At 39.4% G+C, this 19,842-nt stretch overlaps 1 protein-coding gene and 1 long non-coding RNA gene across 2 annotated transcripts in view; both read right to left on the reverse strand.

Annotated features, from left to right (window-relative positions):
- Positions 1-3,959: 3,959 nt before the first annotated feature.
- LOC105355540 (uncharacterized) lies at positions 3,960-4,849 on the reverse strand. Its single transcript, XR_013647043.1, has 3 exons — positions 4,723-4,849; positions 4,525-4,607; positions 3,960-4,111 (listed from the first exon to the last, which is right to left on the reverse strand). It is a non-coding gene; the product is annotated as an uncharacterized LOC105355540 (long non-coding RNA).
- A 1,725-nt stretch (positions 4,850-6,574) lies between these two features.
- Positions 6,575-19,842, reverse strand: part of LOC101171763 (myelin protein zero-like protein 2) — a 31,035-nt gene continuing 17,767 nt past the window's right edge. Inside the window, exons 2-5 of the mRNA XM_004075981.5 lie at positions 13,210-13,379; positions 12,829-13,039; positions 11,141-11,309; positions 6,575-9,847 (exon numbers count right to left, since the gene is read on the reverse strand). Of these exons, the coding sequence (XP_004076029.2) occupies positions 9,688-9,847; positions 11,141-11,309; positions 12,829-13,039; positions 13,210-13,379 (710 nt within the window). The 3' untranslated portion in view covers positions 6,575-9,687. The remainder of the gene's footprint in view (positions 9,848-11,140; positions 11,310-12,828; positions 13,040-13,209; positions 13,380-19,842) is intronic.

Raw genomic sequence — 19,842 nt, forward strand, 5'->3', positions numbered from 1 at the left:
TGTTTGAGTCAGTAAACTCAAAACCATGCTTTTCAAAACTTATTTTCTTTAGGCAAATGATTGCCTAAAAAATAGAGTAATGGTAACTTAAAACACTCTAAAAAGAAAAAAAGTTGATCCAACTTAATTGAATTACTTCAGTTGGTAACACCTAATTGAATTGAGTTTATGCAACTTAGTTTTTTATGGCTATTCAACTCAAATTGATAAGTTAGTCTAACTGAAAAAAGACATTGTAAATTTTGCTGCAACAATATACATTGGTTCATTTTTCTCAAGTTTCAACTACTGGACCTTGATTTATTCACATCAAAGACATAAATGACCCAGCAATGTCACATAGTTCAAGACAGGAGCTCAGCTGTTGTGAACTCTGCCTTTAATAATGGGACATACACTGTTTTGTGCTCTACGGGGTTGGTCATCATCCTTTACCAAACTCTAACTTATGGTATAGTTTAAATTACTAGTTAAAACAGAGTAAAACAGCTACACAACAAAAACCATGGACAAAAACGCACACTTAAACCCCAATCTGCCCAGATTGGCAAAGAAAATGGTATCCCATAATTCCTTGCGCTGCCTTACGTTATGACATCATGATGCATTTACACCAAAGTTACACCAACTTAATTCAATTAAGTTGATTGAAAGTAAAAATAACTACATCAGACAACTACATGGTATTCTTAAGTTGAATGAACAAAAAAAAAAGATTTATTTTCACCAAACCAAATAATTAAGTTAGAACAATGGAAAAAAGTTTATCTTTCCAACTACAGCCCAAATGCTCTTTTTAGATAGTACAGCAAAATGTTGTAAACACCTGCCTAACAATATTAATGACTGACTCCTTTCTGTGCAATGCCTAAATAAAACTAATAAAAGTACTTTTCTCTATATTTATGAATCTAAAAAAAGGAATAAACTTTTAAATTCACATTTAAATTTTAATCCTACAAGAAGTATTTTATCAAACAATAACTTCTGTTGTGCAAAGGAACCTTTGCTTCTGCCCGCTTCTTCCAATTATTTGAACACACACACACAAACAGCCAAACAGCATGCATGTCACTTCTGCTTCCAGCCCTCTCACTCAGGGTTTTCACACCAAGATTCCCCACTTCCCATGAGTCTTAGGGGCTGAAGGCGGGGCTGCAGGTTGCTACAATACTTAGAAAAATAAAAATAAAAATTTGAGAGCATGCAGGGCAAGGAATTGTTTAATCCACCTGAAACAAGAGAGATGAGAAATCCAGGATGCAATACTTAAATCTATATATTACACTTTAATTATGTTTTAAGTTTAATTTACTTAATTTAAACATATTTTATTTTAAATTAAAAATTATTAGTTACATATACTCAAAACAGGGGATGTGTTGAACAAACTTTATATGATTGAGTTAGAAGAGTTTTTTTAAAACTTTGAGTATTAGCTACTCATCATATTTAATTTCTCTGAACGTTCGGGTTTACAGTGTACATTGTAGATAAAATCATCAAAGGGAGAAATTGAATGCAGCAGAAGACGTCCAGCAGAGCTGTCAGAGCAAGATTGGCAAAAAAATATTGGACCTGAGGACACCTGCCTACTCTTCAGAGAAATGCAGTCACTGTCAAACAAAAGACGTGCTTGGCTATTCAAACAAGGGTAAGCAGCCCAGGTAGACACACAAATATAGAAATGTACTCTGGGCCTACACGTTGAAGTCTGAAATATCTGGCTGCAGTAGTTCAGAGAAAAGCAGCAGTACAAAAATAGTGTGCAGGTAGGAGTACAAAATGTTGTCTAAGGCTGCTTCCGATTAATGGCATTCTGTGTGTTCAAAAATAAATGCAGAAGCATATACAACAATCATTGGTGTCAGCTCAGAATGCAATTGATTTAAAATGGATTCTGCAGCAGGACAGCAACCATTAATAGAGCCAATGTCATAAACTGTTCTCAGCTTTTTTTTAAAGGATTTGCTGTCTGGAAAACTCTGATCTCAGCATCACTGAATCTTTGTGGGATAAAGTGATCAAAGAATTTAAAAGCAGGCTTTATGGACAAAAGGTCCATTGTTTGTTCTCTGTGATATTTGAAAAATCTCTCCTGCTTATGCCTTTGTCAGAACTTCCCTTACACATGGATACGGGCTGTCCAATGGGGGAAAAGGGCAAATGTGTGTGGAGCATGCAGGTGGTCTGCAAGAAATTTTAAGATCGTAGAGCGCTTGGTGACTCCTTAGAGCAAAAATGTTCATACATATTTTTTCTATGGGCATGCTTCAGGCGACATGTTATAGCGAACATCTCAACAACACCTTAGGGGGAAGTAGGTGAGATGCAACCAATTTTTTCATTCTTTCAACCACCTTGAATACTGCACACTGCACAGGGAGCCCATTAGTGCTGTTCAAATGATAAGAACAGGCTCCTTGGATTCCCCTTGTGCGCTTAGAAATTAAGCAACCAGAGTATACTCTGTGTGGGTGTTCTACAGGCGTCCAATGGGCACTCACGGAACAAGTGTGTGTGTCAGCAAGGACCCTTTATGCACACTAATGAACTACTAGAGTGTGGCGTAAGGGCACCGAACGACAGCATCACCCATACATCATAAGTGCGTGTAACTTATATTATCCATATAAATACTTCACGATACACTTACCAAAAATGGTACGTTTCATGGGCAGCTGTCCCACAAGCAAAAAGCTGTGCCCGCCCCCCTACTGTTTGAATCAATATTAGTATCATGACTGACAAAGATTAAGAAATCATCAATACATGTTTCTTTAGGCATAAGTAATAGCACCTCAGCTAAAAGAACTGTTGTTTTAGTACTAAGAACGTTTAAAAATAAATTAAATTGTTTGAAATACATCGTTTTGATCCTTTGGTTTGTAATGACCTTCCTCTCTACCGTTCTCATTTGCCCCCCCTCCAAAGTCTTCTGCCCTCCTTTGCCCCTCATATAAAGTGTCTGGCTCCGCCATTGGTACGTTCCATTTTAATGACGTCCCTTGAGGTGGCTGCACAAGCCTAAAGGGAACTACAAGACGCACCTGTGTACGACCCTTCATGAGCCCGGACAACCCAAAAACCTGCAGCACCCGTATGGGTGCACGTGACTAAGGTGTTAAGTAAAAATGAAAGAAATCTACGATTTCTATGCTTTCGGTTCCTATTTTAGTGCATTTAAAAATCCAGAACACTTTCACTTAACAATCTGGAATTTAAACTCTTGACACATTTGTTTTATTTTACAGCTTCCTAAACGTTTGCGTAACACTGCACAGAAAGGGCCCTCACAGGCTCCCCTCTGTCTTCTATCAATGTTATGTAAAAGCTGCCTCATTGGGATATAAACCCTGCTTCCTTTTTCCAAACCTTTCCAGGTGAAAGCATTTACCTTACCTTACAGGGACTGTTCACTGTCTGGCAGAGCACAGACTTGTGGCTGTTTCCTATGTGTATCCTCTTACACATGGCCTATTACAGTGGGTGAAGCTTTTGTGGATGTAAACACAGCCTCTCTGTGCTGTGACAGTAGATGATCTCAGTTTCACGTCCTCATTTACAGAGAAAACGCTCTAATCTTACTGGCTTTCTGGCGTCTCTGAACAATACGGGACCTGTTCTTCCTTTGTCAACACTAATAAAGGTGTCTAAATTGTTGGGGCCACATAGAGTTATTATCCAGTTCCCTGTAATGCAAGGCTTTTGGAATCTTTTCGTCATTCTACACAGAGAGACTTTATGAACAGTCGCTCTTTTCTAATGTACATTACGTTAAGAGCCTTTGCATTCAAATATGCTTCCTTCTGAAAGAGTACAAACAAGCAGGGCAGCATTGTGAGACAGTTAAAACGCCCATCTCAGCACAATGCCCTGAGAATGAAGTTAAAACTCCTCCTTTTACCTGTTTGAATGAACATGACCATATCATGGGATAACTGAGTCACACACAAAGCAATGGAGTGGCCTCTTTTATTTCTCTCAGTGAAACATGTCACACCAAGCCCATGTTTTTAGTGCGTGTCTCCACACGGCTGAGTGTGTACCAAAGAATGCTGTGGTATTTTCCTTCCCTCCACCAGGTACACTCCTTATCCAATCAGTGGATCTGGAAAAAAAGGGAGCAGCGCCAAGAAGAAAGAGACACAACATTTTGGAAGGTTCCACCACAGAAAATCTCAATTTTCCTGTTTCTATTCTCAGCTTAGTTCTATTTTTTTTTTAATTGCTTTAAGGTTTCTTGTGTGTTGCAATATTATTTGTATTGAATTCAACCATGGCCTAGTAGATGAGATGACCAAGACAAAGTGTGAAACATTTCTCTTTTAGTGAAAAGACAAATGTTTTAACTTTTAACAATGGCTGAAAATTACCCCAAAGAAATAGTAAAACAAATTTACAGGTGTTTCCATAGATTCTTCCTTGGAAGTGGTCACTTGAATGTGGATTTCTAAGGGTGGCGTGAACATAGCTTTAATGTAGCTTAACACTTTCAATAATCAGTGAATGGAATGAGCTTACCACCTGTGGTTCCCATCCAACCATTTTAGGGTCTTGTCTTGTTTTTGCCAGGTTTTATAAGCTGAATGGATACCACCCTCATTCTATTGTGAAAAAAGGCATAAAAAGTGTATTTCTTCCTTTTTTCCTTATCAGTTCACCTAAACGGCGTATGAAATCTGAAAATCCCATAAAAAATGTGTATAGTTTGCTACTGACCTCCTGAGTTTCCGTGATAAGCCCGCTGAAGTCCAGAAGATGTTGTGTTATGACAGTAAATGCTGCTCTAATGGGGCGTTCAGAGTGCTGATTCTGCTTTTGCTATTTTCTACTGACCTTTGTATTCCTTCCCTCTCTCAGTATTCATTTCAACCAAGCAATGTGGGGCATAAAAATTCAAAAGCTGTCCATTATTGAAGCTCATCTGCATCACAGCAGTATCCATAGTGCATCTTGTTTGAATTACCTCTGGCTTCCCTTTGGACCCTTCCTTAGCTCTGTAACCTTGATTTTATCTGTTGACCTGTAGAAGATAATTCTGCTGATTTAATGAAGGACATCAGTTAGTTTTCCGTCATAACCTTGCTTTTGTTTTTTCCTATTTTACTGCTATACCACCCACTTGTCGCTCAACTCCCTTGCTGCATGGATCTGTATGACAAGTGACTCAGGCCTCAGATCTTTTCAGTTTTACAATTAACAGAGCAGTTGCATCGTATGTAGGCGTGGAGAGGAGTGAATGCATTCCACCAGGTTTCAGAAAGTAGCTGCTATGAGTCATAAAGAATAAAAAAACAGAAATCAAGCCTTGTGTTCAGAAACAAAGACAATGAAAAGTATTAACCAATATTCAAAGTGATTATTTTAAAGTCTCCCACGATAACCATTGGAATCCCCAGAAAAGCACTTCAGTTTTGTTTTATTAAAAAAGCCACAGATAATAAAATTTCCAAAAAAGGTCTTCATTGTTTCTCCTTTGGTCAAGAATCTGTAATGGTCGTTTTAGATTGTTTTGAGATGCATTTTTAGTTAATGCCTAAAAATCTCAATCTTAAGAGGAGTACAGGTGTGTCTAGTAGTTCCCTTTAGGCTCATGCGGCTACATCAAGGGACGTCATGAAAATGGATCATATCATTTCACCTTTGCATGTGTGTGTCGAGAAGTATTTGTTAGGATAATGTAAGTTGTTTGCATTTATGACATACAGATAATGATATCGTATGGTGTCCTTATGCCACACTCTTGTAGTTCTGTAGATTTGTTTCTTATTGTCACCAAGACTATTTTCTTCCAGAATACTAAGTTGGAAATAATCGCTTGTGGAAACCATAACAGGAATTTTCTGTGTTTTACTTGAAGAGGCAAACAGTCAGAAATATAACTCAAAAATCTCAAACTTTTATTCCAAGTCCTCATCTCTATACTGTCTTTTCTCAATGTCCTCATGAACATACATGTAATGCCTTAGTCAACCTCACCCATAGGGCGGTTGACTTGTAAGGTTGCTGTGGATTTTGGGTTGCCCAGGCCAGTGGAGGGTTGTGGACAGGAGCAGCCACATCTTACGACGAAGTGTGCATTATTACTTTTTAACGCACTTCGCGGAAGCAAGGTTCAGGGTTCCACGGCGTGCGTTAAAAAGTAATAATGCACACTTCTTCGGCCAGTAATACAATGTTGAGGATGTTATTGCAGTAAAAACTATACATATTCATCGTATCCTTTTTTACAATGTAGGAGCTGTTGAATATATCAATTTTCAAATTCATTTTTGAATATGAGATAATATGTGGTAAAATCTAAAATAAACTTAAATTAAGACCTTTTCCTGTCCTTAAATCAGGCCTGCAGTGTATTTTTCTTGTTTTGCATGTAAAATGACTAATTTTTAGATTTACAAACTAATGAAGAATGGTAATGCATATTTTTCTTAAAACAAGTTTAATAATCTTACACATGCTGTTGTTTTCGTCTAAAATCAAGATTGATAAGATTTTACCACTAGTTTTAAGATTAATAATTGTAGTGTTTCTCTTTTAATTCACTCTGAATGATTCACCGGACTCTGGATAGCAGTCACCATGCTTTTTATTTTCTCTCTCGTACTTTCTACAACTCCTTGATGACGTCATCACAACTAGCCCGTCTGTTGCTATACACTACAATAAACTTAGGTAGATCGACAAAATTTGCAGTGCAATAGTGTCTTACGGTTCCCTTGAGGCTCGTGTGTCCACCTCATGAAAATTAAACGTACAATTGTCGTGCATCTGGTAACTTTATCCTGAAGTTGCTCGCACTCATGACATACAGGTGATACTGTTGTACGGTATCCATAGGCCACACTCTAGTACAGGGGTGGCTAACACGCGGCTCTGGAGCCACATGCAGCTCTAGGCCAATAAGCATGCAGCTCTCTGCCTCTTATCATATTTTCTATATACCGTACTTTCACGACCATAACGCACACTTAAAAGTCTTAAATTTGCTCCAAAATGTACGGAGCACCTGATGTGTTGTTGTGTGACTTCAGTAAAAAGGGCTTAGGAGAGAACAGCATGAAAAACAGGATGAAAACGGTGAGGAGGAAAGTGAGGACTTGAAAGAAAACACCCCCCCCCCCTCCTGACTAGTACAAAAGTGCAAGTATGTGCATTCAGCAGAATAACAACGTTTCATCAACCCTGAAAATGCCACCTGCAAAAGACACGCTTATGAGTTTAAACTGCAAGCTATCAGCTACGCAGAGGAACATGGGTATCGAGCAGGTACGAGAGAATTTAAGATTAATGTATCCACGGTTCGCAAGTGGAGGAAGCTGGAAAACAAACTTAGACAAGACAAGAAGACGCAACTGAGTTTCCACGGAAACAAGGCGAGGCGCTCCGAGTTGAAAGATTGACTTGAGCGCAGCAACTTCTAGCGGATTACAATGAAAAGTTGTCCATCTTCCGCTCCTTATACTGGGATTCAGCACCAGGCGAGTTACGCCACAGTTTGTAAATGGATTGTATATGCTTGGATAATGTGTCCGCTTGCACTATTATTTGAGCTTTGGCGAGGAGCCGCACCACAACGAGACAGACTCTGATGATGACGGAAGTGAAGCTGGCGTGTTTGATAGAAATTTAGCCCAGCTGTTTATTTCACATGTAGAAGATGAGGACTTTGATGAATTTTTGGATGCTGTTTGATGACTGAAAAAATAAAAAGTAAATCACAACCAACTCAGTTTAGCTCCTGCTGCCTTTTTTTGAAACACAAACTAGCATGCATGTTTTACCGGTATGTTTTAACGTTAAATTCAGAAAAAAACACCCATAACTGAAACTGCGCCCTTTAATCCAGTGCTTTTGTATTGTAAGGAGAGGAGTGTGTTATGGGAAATAATCTGGCTTTAATTGCGTGTTTGTGTGTGGCAGGTCAGTGTGTGGTGTGGCTCTTTGACTATCACAGGTAAAAATTTCGGATCTTTGTGTCAAACTTGTTCACCACCCCTGCTGTAGTATGCGTACTGGCTCCTTACTGACTGCGCACAAATGCTGAACGCACAAGGTGTGCACCCCGGATTCCCGTACGATACCCACACAAACTACAGTCTGATTGCCCAATCTCCTCACTACGACCTGTCACCTGCAGAATGGCTGTAGAAAAATTTGTGCATGAACATTTTATTTCTACAGGCTCACTGAGTTCTCTATGACCGTGATTTTTTATGCGGGCCATCTGTGTGCCCCAAAAAGATTTGTCCATTTTTCACCTGCAGACAGCCCATATCCACCCCATAAGGTCGGTTAGGATTAAGGTTTCATATTTCCTTCAGTTAATGTCACTGCTCTTCATGTTTGAAGTTAGAGTCAAGGAGCGACAGCCTGCACGGTAGTGAGGCATCTATCTTGTTTAACGCACAACAATGCACTACTTAAACAAAAAGTAGAGATTTTTATGCCTATGCAGTGAAGTATAAACAGTCAAACTGAAAGTCTGTCACTCAGTAACCAAAGCTTCCCCAAGTGGGACAGACTTTGGTCCCGGGACACAAATAAACACAAACACCCACTCACACTAACACTAAAAACACATACACACATGAAAAAGAGAATATTTTCCCTGCATTAACAAACAGCGATGGAACAAGCAAAACAATCAAAGCCACAGCCAATAAATGTGAGTGTTGAACCAGCAGCAAATTAAACAGTCATTCAGTGCAGACGTAGTTACAGGTAAATGTTTGACGAGCTCCGTGGATGGAACAGAAGCACCATAAACACACAACCGGAGACGGTGCATTAAAATAATGACGCACAATAAATGCTCCATAACAAGACCGATCTCTTGCATAATAGATGAGCCCTGTCAGATAGTTTTAGCATTTTGCAGCATGGGCTGGTGAGTTTGTGCTTACATCAAGTGAATGCATTAAGATTTACCAGAGACAATGTGTCAGACGTTTTAGGTCACCTTTATAAAAAAAAAAAAGTAATTTTTTGAGTGTTTGAAATATGTTTATACCATGTTCAAGTGTTTTTGTTAAATCTAAAAAAACTTAATAAAGCTATATTACAATCTCTTACCATAAAAGAACACCAGTCCAAAATAAGAAAGAAATGCAGGTTTGACAGTCTGACTGTGCCGTCCCACAAGACTTTCAGGGCAGGAGGTGTGATCCTGTTGTTGAGCACCAAATTGACTTCTCTACACATTTGCAGTTTCTTGACCAAAAAAAAAAAAAATGAAGTCAGCAATCAACAATGAGCTGACTGTGAAGTCAACTACGCCCATTGAAGAAGATACTGAGTAAATTCATTTTTAACTTCAGAAATGGCTCATCAAGGCAGAAAGAACCTTCTTATTTCTTGTTGTCCTCAAAAAAAGCAATGCTACCAAGTTGTGCACTTCCTTGAAAACCTTTCTCCATTTGTGCTGTGAATATTTCAGCTCTTTTTGTACATCTCAAAGTAGTTCTCTTTCAGAGAAGCTTGGACTTCTCTATTGTTTAGAAGAGATTAACATTTTCCACTTTATCGAACACTCTGGCTCTTTTCATCACCGCAGCACCATGCTCTGCGCTTAACCTCCAGAAGACAGGCATCCCACAGGCGCTGTCTGGCTGAGCTTCCACCAAGCCGTCCTGGCTGGCGACACGTCAGTGTTTCTGTCACTCCTTTTCTTCCCAGACCTCCTCAGTCGGAGTCGTTCCCATCATCGTCGTCATCGTCGTCATCTTCCCCATCATCCGAGGAGCTCGGGTCTTTGGTGCTGGCGTCTGAGATCATCCCATCTGAACTGTCAATCTCTATGAGAGACTCAGCGGCGTAGAGATGGACGGCCCTTGACGGGTGACTGGAACATGAGCACATACACACAGAGGGACGAGAAGACACATCCACCAGGGGCGGGAAAAGGGGGAGGGTTAGAACAACAGAGCATGGAAATGCATTAAATATAAATTCATTCATGAAGCATGAATGCACACGATAGAGACAAAGACGTGCTGACAAAACAGAGGAGAGGGCGACAAAAGGTTTGCAGCAGACATGTTGAGGTTCAAAGAAAAACTGGAATCTGAACATGTTTACTCATTCTGCATTCAATTTTCTTAGCTTTTTGAATATGGAGATGGAATTCAAGTAGGAAGAAATACCATCAGTAAGGGTTAAAGAAGTTAGTTGTCAGCCTCTGGAAACCATCATCACACCTTTTACAGAAAGATCTGAAAACCCAGGAAAGACGTAAAGAGGCACCACATGCTCAGGAAATGATTTTTCAGAGGAAAAACACAATTTGCTGAAAGACACTTTATATAGCCATCATAACAACAAAATCAAACAGAAATTGTACAAGAGTCGAGGTGTGGTTTTTTCTGTTAGCGAATTTTGTTCAACATATATATATATATATATTCTAACAAGTGCTTACCTTTAGATTTTATGTAAAAATCATTTGATCAGACATTAATCAGTATAACACAAAATCTGTCTAATATTAACAGAAAGAATCAAATTTCAGTATTCTCAGTAGTGAAACAAAGCAGTAAGGAAAACCCGCCTTATGTTTGGATCAAACAGCCAACAGACAAGTACAGAAGTGAAAAGAGATTCACACAGAGTTTCAGAACCTCCGAAGGACAGTTCATTGAAAAATTGGAGAGCGCAGTCATTGTTCTCTATTGTCTCTGATAAGTCTTCACATCATATGTTGTACCACTGTTGGTCAATTTTGATGATAAATGCAAAAAAAAATGCAGGCATTCATCATTTTTTTTCTTTTTTTAAAATATGTGCTCTGAGTAGGAAAGACCTCAATTTAGATGAACATGAAGATAAAGGACTTGAACATTAGTTTGTGTCCAGAAATGTAAGGCTGGTGATGGTCAAATAGAAAGCTTCAGGCTATCCACTCTTCTTTATACAGGCACTTTCCACATTTATTTATGGTTAATCAAAGCTGTCAGTCCAACCCTGGGTCCAAAGACTGCAGATGAATTGGACAAGTGAAACGTCCAGAAGTAAAAAAAGAATAAAAAAAAGAGCCCCGACCAGCCCAAGATGGAGCAGGACATGTCCAGACGCCCAGAGTCCCCAAGAGAACAGTAGTGAGTTTTGATTCTTCTGCCCTCTGTCTTTCACTGCTTACCACGCAGTGGGGTCTTTTCTCTCTTTGCGGGGAGCCTCCTCGATGCCCCCCTGCAGTCTATGCCTCCTTCTGTACTTTCTGAGCGATACGACGACGAGGAGGAGGATCACCAGCACAGTGATGCCACCTCCAATGGCCAAAGCCAGAAGGAGAAATTCCGAGAACGACGCTGCAAGACAAAAACGAGGGCTGAGTTTCCCTCAAAACCAGTGGCAATGCTTTACTGCAAAGGACAAGACCTCACATGTACATTTGGAATACTGGTCTAAAGGAGAAAAACAGCAAAAAACTCATTCTGACCTTACATGTGGGCAGTTTTGTGTGTTGTAAAGCAGTTTTGCATAGTGTCCTTTACAGAAGGAAGAGGAACTTTCAAAGTAATTTGCACATCCGTTGCATCATCAAGGCTTTGCTTGAAAAAACGTCAAGTTTAAGTTGTGACACTGTGACTGTAATTTGAGGAAAAAAATGGTTCTTTTTGTAAGGGTTGGACTGGAAAACACATATTCGAATATTTAATGTTTGCTTTGACCAAGTTGACAAAAAGTAGCAGCAAAACATGGGCCTACACGTGTTAAGGAAAAAAGTTCAAATAAAAGGTAAAGATAAAAAGGGTTAGACTTCAGCTTCAAAGAGATTCAACTCAGTACAAAACCTCTCATGTCTGACATGTTTTGTATAAAGAACAAAGACCAGCAAGTATTCAAGGTCAAAACCTCCTGTGACTGAAAATACAAGGCAGAAAAGGACTTTTTTGACAAGCTAAAAAAGAAAAACAAACAAGCTAATTCTGTTTTAATTATCCCAATCAACTTAGTGTTAAAGTATTTATAATGCTATTATAATGTAGTTCATGATATAGTTAGATGTTGAGGAGAGCAGACTTCAATGCAAATACTTTTAGTCATTCTGGTTAGCTAAATGTTTAGCTGAACATTTGAGCTCATTCATGTTCAAATGCAAATTGTTCTTGAATTCTAGAAAAAAGAGACTCTTGGGTTGTGTCCAAATTCCCTCTCTACTCCCTAACTGGTAGATTCTGACAGCACTACAAAATGGCAAATATAGCGCACTACGGATTGAGTAGTCTAGGAGTTCTGACACAACCTCACACTCAAAGCTTAAGGATACAATAACAAAGAAACAATGTATGTCAAGCTTCAGTTTCTTAGTTAATTCCTATATCCTGTCTGTTTTTGTCAATGAGAATCTTTTTCTGTTCTGACTCAAAAGTGCTTTTCCTTCTATTAGTCAAATCGTTCAGAGTTTTCTTGAAAATCACATCATAGCCAGATATTTTCTCTTTCTCTCTTTCTTTCTAAATACTCTGGTTGTGTTTCCCCCTAAATATTATTTTTCTAAATACAAATCAATACATTCTCTGCCTTCTACTTTCTCCAGGATTTGTTTGAAAAGACTCTGAAAAAAAACGTTCTGTTACTGCCGGAATGTAAAATGAACTGTGCTTCCTATAAGAAGTTTTGTTCAAAGAAATGTTGTTTTATTTTATGTAGCATTAGATGTTTGAAAATGAGCTTTATTTTCAACTTTGTATAAAGTCAAACAAATTGATGGAAGTGTGATGCTGTGGGGCATTTGGTGACGATGGGATTGGAGCACTTTGCACTCATAACAACATAAGACTCACTTTTTCACATGAATATTAACGGGACGAGCGCTTTGCTTACCTGTGGTGACAACAAGGAGTCGAATTTCTCCAAGTGCACCATGGACATCAGGTGGGTTCTTCACCTGGCAGGTGTAGGTGCCATTGTAGGTAAACTTTACTTCCTTGATTATGATGGAGGCATCACGGCCCATGACATCACCGGCCCAAGAAATGCGCTTCCTGAACATGCCTTCTAAAGGTGGATACGGTTTGTCGTGGTAGTAGAAGACCTACAGGGGATAATAAGAGCAGAAACTGGCTGTTTTAACTCAGAACCACCTTAGAATCAGAATGGTAAATGATGTTGTTACATGGCAGGGTGGACATGCAGCTCACAAAATAAACGAAAATGCTCAGAAAACGTCTTTTAACTCTAAATATGGAGGTGTACCAAACTCACCGACTCCTCTCTGCCTTTCGTGAGCGGTTTAAAACTCCACGAGATGGTGAGAGTATGGGGGTTGATGGGAACTTGACTATCAAACGTGCACCTGAGACGAACATCTGTCCCGTTGACCGCTTCAACATCTCCAGATGTGTAGACACGCATTCCTGTGACCTGCAGGACCCCTGTGGCATGCAAGCAGAAGAAGTAGGCAGAAGTTTATTCTCTTTGTGAACTTAAAACTTATGTAAATAGCCCTGATTTCACTTCCAAGCCCTATGTAAGTATAGCTTCTATCACTACCTTCTCTTAGTTTGCATTCAAATTAGTTTGAACTTTATGTGTATTACATACATTCAACTTGTTAGAGACACAATACAATGAAAATGGTGTTTTTGGTATTTTCAACTTGTTCTTGTCGCACTTTTCTCATGATGGAGGACATATTAAAGAATTTAAGAATTCTTTATTCAAGCCGTGATGGACCAGGAGCAGAAAATATGGCTAAAAAAATCAACACAGGTTTTTTTGATTTCAGCTAAAAACTATAATCATAATGAAAATACCACTGGGAACACTTGTACAATGAATCAAAATATAGCTGGAGTAGGACTTTCAAGTCTACGTCAGTACAGTTGGAAGAATTCCTATCAGGTAACAAACTTTTAATCAATCTTTACTGGGTCTCACAGTTTGTAGGATTTAAATAGACTAGAATGATGTTGGCAAGAATGTTTCCCATCCTCACAGTGATGGATGAAGTTCCTCACAATTGAGTTAACTGTGCTTTACACTTGCATTACACACACATACACACACTATGCATCCATTATCCAAGGAAGACAGCTTTTAGCCAGCACTACACAGGGAAATATGTAAAGCCACTTTCCTTTTCTGCAGATTACAGCCTCCTTATAGTTTTTTGCTTAAGGGGTTCTCCACTATTGGGTATAACGAGCATTAGTGTCTACTTTATCTGAGCTGTATATATATTAGAATAAATAAAGCTATTTAAAATATAGTTTTAGAGTTGTTTGGTTTATAAGTCAATTTAAGTCCTCAAAAACACAGACCCTAAACACTTTGGACTTTGCAAGAAGACTTGGGTGCAAGCCAACAGGATGTGATTCTTCTTCCTTTTAGAGGCAGTCCACATGTTGGGAGAATAAGTCAAAGCATGAGCTAAGTGCTATAGGAGCAGGTTCAGACTTCTGTTATGGTTTCCATCAGCCTCAACATGACGCGACGCGATATGACTCTACTAAAACGTCACTTGGTTGTCTGTTTTCAGCAGCTCCTCACCTGTGGTTTTAACCAAACCAAGTCAGGGCAGATGATTTACAGACACCGACTGGAAGACCAGTGCACTGAACTACACACTGTTGTGGGACACAACAGGAAACAGAAGGAAGTCTTTTGCCTTGTTTTGCCCATTTCGAGGTTGTACTCCAGTGTGACTGAAAAAGAAATTAGACCAAACTAAGTCTGGGTGTAACCATTCATTTTAACAATAATATGATTCATATCATAATTTGTGGTTGATCATATGATTCCTAGTTGATATAGGTTCCTTTTGAACGATTCAATCCTCTGTCCAAACAATGTGTCCAAACCAACAAGTAAACTAGAATGAATGTCAAATCCATTCACATGTTAGTTTCCTAAAGTTCAGCCCACTGTTGTTTTTCCACATCCAAAGAATCCAAAGGGAACATTCTTAGAACATTCTAGACACTGGATGGTCACATGACTTTATTCAAAGTCTGTCCACTCATTGGACTGGAATGATGGACTGATCCGTTTTTGCTGAACGGTGTGTTGTCCGCTGTGATGCACTTGTTCGTTTTAACCTTATAGTTAAATAAACTTACCATGTCTCAAACCAAATGGTATTTTCCAATATCACTATAATGGATTTATTTTATTTTGAAACAGTTTTGCAGTGCTTTAGGTCAATTTGATGAACAACTTGTCTCAGATCAACCTGGTTGAATCGTAGGAATAGAAATCGATTCATAACTGTTACACCACTAAACCTCAGAAACGGCAAGTCAAGGCATTTAAGTTCACACTGCAGAGCTTAATGCTCAATTTGGATTTGTGTAGATGTAGATGTGTAAGAGACAGGAGAAGAGCGCGTGCAGCAGTAGAGAATGGGGGGGGGGGGCAGTGTGGGCGCATTCATGTTGTGTGTTACGGAGGAAGGAGAACAGTAATAAAAGGTTTCCCCCAGAATAAATGCTATGGACTCTTTAACCCGTTCTGGAGAATCCTGGAAAATCTAAGGGTCAGAACAGGGCGGAGGAGGAGGATCAGCCTTGGGTCCCCCGCGCTTCTGACCACGGTCGGAAGGTAGAGAAAGGAAAAAAAAGTAATCGCGGGAAATGTTTAACTCCACGCTCGGCTATTTAGCTGGAGATAATTTCAAAAACCACCCGGTTGCGATGAGAGCCCTGGACTTTGGCCTGAAAAGAGCTGTCACCCCAAATATGAATCAATCGGTGACCTCGCTTCCCTTCCACTGACTGGTCTCAGCAGCATCGTCTGCCATGGTTGTTGTTTATGTTCTAGTTCCCGCCTACTTCAACGCAGAATGATGACGTTTGTTGCGTATCGATGACGTACGGGTCAGATACATGTGGCCTGGCCCGTCAGACGGCGGTTGCATTTGAAAAGATCAGATACGTATCGGATTCAGGACCACATCCCCAAGTGGCCTGGGTCACATTTGAAAAGATCGGATGTGTGTTGTTCAGACTGTCATGTAAAGATCAGATACAGGTCGCATAGGGGCAAAAAAATCGGAATTGGGTCGTTTCAGCCTGCAGTGTGAACGTAGCCTTTGAGTCAAAACACCTGATGCAGGTGCAGCTTTTAGTAACTCCCATCAAACCTACAGCAACAAATAAACAAAGCTAAGCAGATGCTGACAAATAATTATTGTTTGCCTTATTACATACAAAGGATTTGATTTTATGTCTCGTTTTGTTTGATTCTTAAAATTGGATAACTCAAAAGTGCATTAACTCAGTCAATAAACTTGGTTTGTGGGAGCAAATGCTGTTCATTCCTTTGGTTTGTTCTGTTTTGATTGATTTTTTAGGAGGCTGTAGTGGGTATCTTAATAAAAATGTCCATTTCAGATGGGCCAGTATTTTTTGAATGTTCTAAAAACTGAAAAAATCTTCACAAAAGATAAAAGCAGCTGTGTTTTGACTAAAAATGTCTGTCCATGATAAAATGAATAAATTTAATTGGTATCCTGCAATAGTCAGCTGAATGTGCAGCAAGTACAGATTAGTAACGTTCTGCGAATTCACAGATTTTCAAATCTCCTGGTCCTCAGAGGAGAATCTGTCATGGGAAGAACCCACACAAGAAACAATCAGTGTGGTCATTTAGGGAACTAATGATGGGAGCACAGCTCCCTGAACAACATTCTCCCCTCCTTATCAGGCTGGAGAGAGTTTCCTGTGAGCAGATGACACAGACAGGGGTTCCTTCACATCATTAAGTAGACTGGCCACTCTGTCATCGCCAGGCTCTACCAGTCTAATGCTCCTTAAATGAGCCTGATGAAATCAGGTCGTCGTGTGTAAAAGTCAGAAATCAAGGCCAGGTTTGGGCCCAACCATCTTTTCAAAAACCCACTGTGATTTATTGGAAGAGGAGCCGCCCTTTGATTCATCATTCCTTGCTTCTTTATTTCTTGGCTGTTAATGGGGGGGTGGGTTCTGCAGAGCAGCTGCTGAAGACTCCGTCTCTGACTTCACCGCATGTGTGTGTTGAGACCTAATGCACAAGTGTGAGGCTCTAGGTGAGTCACTTCTAAAACCTGTTTCATGTGGAGGTTGCTCGGGAGAAAAAGGAAGAAGTGAAAAATATGAGCCTCTTCACTGAGTTGCATGCTTTGCTTCCTTTTTCAGGAATAGATCCAGCAGAGAAGGAAAACACAGCAGGCAGCCAGACTCCAGCTGAACATTCCTTCTGTTTGGAGCTGAAGTTGAATTTAAATGGCCTTCAGATCTAAAAACAAGGACCAACTAATCCAAACGGACTACTTTTAACACAAATATTTGTCTTTGTTTGTGCTTGTAGTAAGTGATCATAAAAATGTAATGCTTAATGAATATGGTGGAAATTAGATAATATTTTTATCCGGTTCAATTGTTTTACAGCCAAGAGATCAACTTTTTTTCTTGATTTTTCCGTTTTTTTGTCACAGCTTGAAAAATGATGAAGGTCAATGAAATACCTTTTTATGTGAGGTGGGGTCAGCCATGTGATGGAGCAACACCCAAATGTGAGCATGGATCCTTTCCAACCCTTTCTAGCTCCAGAACCACAACAGAAACAAAGTAGGGCCAAGTTTTGGTGCTTTTGCTTTAAAAAATGTAACGGAAAACAGACTAGATGTTACAGCCAACCAACCCCCTCCCATTCTCTAGAAAGTACAAAATGTTGCAGTTCCTCAAGAGACCACTGGAGGCTGGTTTCAGAGACTGGTGTCATAAAATGTTAAATGACAGATTTTACACCCAAACTAAACAAACATTCAGCTGCTGTCGTTGGTGAGAGTCTATAATATCCAGGTACTTTAGTCAATCTTTTGGCAGTTGAACCACTTTAAAGTGGCTTAGTGGTTTTGCCAATGTTTTCTTTTATTATGTTTTTATCTTAAAACTTTCATATATCTTGCTTTTTTGTTTTTATTAATTTATTTATTAAATCTTTTTTCTTTTGTTTAAATTTTAATTGACAGCACTTTGTTCAATTTTAATTGTGTTAAAGTACGTTATAAAGAAAGTTCGGAATTTCCCATCATTCTTGTTTTCTAGCTCTCCCTGTGTTACAGCTGAATTAATGAATAACATTATTTCCGATTGCAATTGACTGAACACACCTGATCCATGTAATTATTAACATGTAGGTCAGGGATAACTGGAAAACAAAACATAACAGAAAGTGTCCAACCAATGAGTCTAACCGATGGACGGACGCATGGATGTGCACACTGTGCCACTGAGGCAAAGAAAGTCACTATGTTAAACGTCTGGACTATTTCTTTAACATCTAGTGCTAATTAATTAAAATAAAGAAGCTGAAAATGTCATTTATCACTCCTTTTCTAATGCTTTAATATTTTAGCAGGTTAGCAGAGCTTCATAGTCCAAAATACTTCAGTCAGAAAAAGTTTTTTCTTCGGGTCAAAACATTTTTAGCCAAATGCAGCACTTAAAGTCAAACAAGCATCATTAATCTTACTTAAATAAAAAAAGAATGATCTCCATTATTGTGTTGTTTGGTCTAAGCTCAAGAGACAAGACCTCTTTGAAGGTAGCAAAGACAGCAAAATGACTGCACTTTCAAGAAAATGCACAAAGCCTCAGCTTGTACTTTATCCCAGAGGCTGAAAGTACATGATCACTATTCAAACAGTCATTAGCCGAGACTAATTGGCTTGCAATTACATGACTGAGGACACTGAGTGCACATAATTTCAGTCGTTTACTGACAGAGGGAGATGAAATAAATAACCCCAAATGTGGAAGAGGCTTTAAGGAGGCCGTAATTGAATAAATGAGAGCACAACTTTGAAGACATCACAAAAGTGAGCCCAATCAGGAGATAAGATAGTTCTACTTGTTTGTTTTTGAGCACATTTTTGCATTCCTGTGCATCGTTTCTGTCCACTCATTGGCCTGTTTATGTCTGGACATCTTGCCTGGCTGGAGCTGACCACACCCAGCATCCAAAGATAGGAAGAGAGTGTTCACAGCTTATTTAGCTGGAGGTATGCCGGCACAGATGGAGGAGGGCATGGCACTATGCATGCATCCATCAGGCCCCCAGTCACTGATATTTATGGTCCATACTGTATCTTCATCATGTGTCTTCTGCTGAGACTTTAAGACTTTTTATTGACCCACTCTGATGAAAATTGTGTTTTAACATGCCCTAGTGGCACTTTTCTGATGATGGAGGATGTATATAAAGAAAATTAAGCTTAAAATTACATTTCTGAGCATTTCCAAATTGTTGTTAATCAGGAGCAGATGGAAAAAATCAGTATGAAAAAGCTTTTAGCAGTTTCATAGGTGCTACAATCAGCAGGCCACATCTCCCTGATCTTCTCTGTTCCTATTAAATGGTAAATGGTCTAAACATATATAGCACTTTTCTACCTACAAGGCCCTCGGTGCTTTACAGTCACACACACATTCACACACTGGTGGTGGCTCTGCTGCTGAACACTGGCACCAATCTGCCACCAGGGGCAGGTTGGCTTCAGTGTCTTGCTCAAGGACACTTGGACACATGGGCGTGCAAGGCAGGAATTGAACCTGCAATTTTACAATCATGGGTTGACCGCCCTACCACTGCACCACAGCCGCCCACTATTAGGGGTGTAAGGATTTATTTTAACATTAATTTGATTTATGTCATAATTTTTTTATTCATAGTTGATATTGATTAATTTTGAACGATCCCATTGACCTAAAGTGGATCCAGATCCTCTTCATCCAAACTTCCAGCAGTCAGACTCAGACAGAAATTCCTGCTACTGAACAGTGAAGTTTTCCAGATTCTTGGATTTCTTCCAGATCATCAAGTGGAAATGAAATCTGTGTCCAAACAAACAAGTAA

The sequence above is a fragment of the Oryzias latipes genome, chromosome 13, assembly GCF_053564925.1.
Source record: "Oryzias latipes strain Hd-rR chromosome 13, Olatipes_Hd-rR_3.1".
NCBI classification, from domain to species: domain Eukaryota; kingdom Metazoa; phylum Chordata; class Actinopteri; order Beloniformes; family Adrianichthyidae; genus Oryzias; species Oryzias latipes.